Source organism: Otolemur garnettii, unplaced genomic scaffold (assembly GCF_000181295.1).
Source record: "Otolemur garnettii isolate 467f Iridium unplaced genomic scaffold, OtoGar3 scaffold00169, whole genome shotgun sequence".
Lineage (NCBI taxonomy): Eukaryota > Metazoa > Chordata > Mammalia > Primates > Galagidae > Otolemur > Otolemur garnettii.
In genome coordinates this window covers 66,978-70,074 of record NW_003852564.1, presented here as the reverse complement: position 1 = coordinate 70,074, position 3,097 = coordinate 66,978, and the positions used below count along the sequence as shown (strand labels likewise).

At 35.7% G+C, this 3,097-nt stretch overlaps 1 protein-coding gene across 1 annotated transcript in view; it reads right to left on the bottom strand.

Moving 5' to 3' along the window:
- ELF2 (E74 like ETS transcription factor 2) overlaps positions 1-3,097 on the bottom strand; it is a 29,226-nt gene that overhangs the window by 3,427 nt on the left and 22,702 nt on the right. Inside the window, exon 5 of the mRNA XM_023519284.1 lies at positions 625-817. Within this exon, the coding sequence (XP_023375052.1) occupies positions 625-817 (193 nt within the window). The remainder of the gene's footprint in view (positions 1-624; positions 818-3,097) is intronic.

Below are 3,097 nucleotides of genomic sequence, written 5' to 3'. Positions count from 1 at the left end.
AGCCCTCATTCTCTTTCTTAATGGAAATAAATACAAAATATTTTGCTAACATTGGTAAAAATCTATTCTGATTTCCATGGGTTATATGCATAAAAACAATTTGATGTTATACAGAAAAACTGCCTTACTTCATAGAGGCATGTGAACACCTTCACTGAACCATGTGACAAAACTGTTAATTAGAAGCTATGAACAGTAAATGGAAGAGTTTTGAAGGTTTTTCGGACTAACAAAACTTAAAAGAAATTTTCCTATCAAGATGAATCTATAACACACACATCGGAACTAAAAAGCACATTAATTTTGGAAAATATATTTTAACTTCTTTTAAAGGTCAACAAAAATTTCTAGTAAGGAATAGCCCTTTATTACAAAACATATTTTCTGCAAAAATGGATTTTCCAATGATGCTGAAATTTTATCTATTTTCTGATGTTGAAATTTTAAACATCTAGATCAAACTCCTCTTTCTCTATTTCCAAAATCCAAAAAGCTCCTCTGAAATTTCCCCCAAATTATTAATAAAATTTGTGAGATTTTAAGCTTCTCTTTCAACAGCTAATAAACAATATAGAGTAACAGATATATAAGGTTTTTTGAATACTAGCTCAATTATATTTTTACCTCAAAGCTCGTCCCATAGTTTCATAGTTCATGTCTGGCTTATTCTTATGCTTTCCCCAAAGCTTAGAGACAGCCTTTGAATCCACCAGCTTGAAAATGCCTTTTTCTCTTTGAGTCCACTTAATATACCGGGGACAAGTATTTTTATCTTGAAGTAGGTCTAAAAGAAACTCCCACAAATAGGTTGTGTTTCCTTTAAAAACAATAACAGACATTGATTTAAAATCATTAGCATAATTAAATATATAATTAAAACCAAATAAAGTGTCCTTCATTATAAATATTCTAAATATACTCATTGGCTAGTTTTAAAAAAGGGTATCCCCTAAGCATATTTACAGTTATAATGCTAATGTAATAAAGGTATTGAACAGTGCACGCTTACATACCACCCTACCCTAGATTGTGAGTTTAGTAAAGGCAAAAGCATAATGCTTATTAGCACAAAGTTAATCTTAAGAGATGATTAGGTTCCCAATAGAAAAAAAAATTAATCTGAATTAAATAGAATATTTATTAATATGCATAGATTTACACTCTTAATAAATTTACTTGCACTTATATTTATTACTTGGTAAGTCTAAATTCCAGAATCAGAATTCATCAAAAGGCACTTAAATAGGCAAACAATACGCAATGCAATGTGTAAAACTTTGAGGCATCAGTCGTAGGATCTTTTTCTTTATTTTGGAGACAGAGTCTCACTATGCGGCCCTCAGTAGAGTGCCGTGGTCACAGCTCACAGCAACCTCAAATTCTTAGGCTTAAGCAATTCTCTTGCCTCAGCCTCCCAAGTAGCTGGGACTACAGACGTACGTGCACTCGCCACAACACCCAGCTATTTTTCTGTTACAGTTGTCATTGTTATTTAGCTAGCCCGAGCCGGGCCTGAACCCACCAGCCTGGAGTATGTGGCCAGGGCCCTACCCACTGAGCTACAGGCGCCACCCCGTAGGATCTTTTGTAGGGAATGTATTTTTCTGGGATTTACCTATAGGCATAAACTCTGAGGTATGTGTCACATATAGCGCAAAGTTATCTTGAGCAACTTTTAAGCATTATTTTTAGACAGAGTCTCAAGCTGTCACGCCATGGTGTCACAGCAATGCCCGGCTATTTTTTTGTTGCAGTTGTCACAAAAACACACCAGCCTGAGTACTGTGGCTGTAGCCATAAACACTGTGCTACAGGTGCCGAGCCCCTTTAAGTATTCTTTCTATCATTTTCCTCTGAACTAATAGTGGATTTAGACCTGGTATCAATGAAAGCTACTACCTCTAAAAACAGATATTTTATTTATTTATTTATTTATTTGGGACAGAGTCTCACTATGTTGCTCTTGGTAGAATGCTATGGTGTCACAGATGACAGCAACCTCTTGGGCTTAAGTGATTCTCTTGCCTCAGCCTCCCAAGTAGCTGGGACTACAGGCTCCTGCCACAACCCCCGGCTATATTTTTGTTGCAGTTGTTTAGCTGGCCCCAGGTAGGTTTGAACCTGCCACCCTCGGTGTATGTGGCTGGCACTGTAACGACTGTGCTATGGACACTGAGCCATAAAACCGTATTTTTATTAAAAACTTAAAAAAATTTTAATAAAAAAATGTATAATCTCTATTATTACACCTGATATAGTGAAATAATACATTAAAAGAATTTCAATATATATATGAACTCAATTATTAAGACATTTATGCTTCAGTCTTAAAATATAACTCCTTACCACTCTGAGAGGGCAAGGAGGGTGGAATGCCTAAGCTCACAGGTTCAAGACCAGCCTGAGCCAGGGCAAGACGCCGCCTCTAAAAATAGCTGGAAGCTGTGGTGAGCACCTGTACTCCCAACTACTGGGGAGGCTGAGGCAAGATAATCTCTTAAGCCTAAGACTTAGAGGTTCCTATGAGCTATAGCGCCATAGCACTCTACCCAGGGTGACAAAGTGAAACTCTGTCTCAAAAGAGTAAAAAAATAACCTCCTTAAATGGAAACACTAAAAAGTAATGTAGTAATTCCTTAAACTAGTCAAGTACTCATCAAATGTTAACTACGACATTAGTAGTTACTGTAGCAGTATACTGTACTACTAGCAAAATTTGAAAATACTATTTCTTCAAAATAAAATACGTATTCATCACATGCTATGCTTAAGTGTAGTAGAGGAAACATAAGTAAAATCTGGTCCCTGCCCCGAGGCATTCATAATATAATTAGGAAGGAAAAATAAGCAGACAACAAAGTAAACATTAAAAGAAATAAACAGCAGTTTGAAACAATATAAGATATAAACAATGCACAACTATATTCCAAATGAATTATGGAAAGTATTGTGTATGGAATTTCAGGAGTGAAAATAAAGTAGACTGCCAAGACATGAAGTCTTAGAAAAGGGTTAAGCTTTGTATACATAAAAGGAAGGAATCTGGGCAAGTAAAATAAGGAATTTAATCCTAAAGAATAGAAAGGATCGGCTCAGC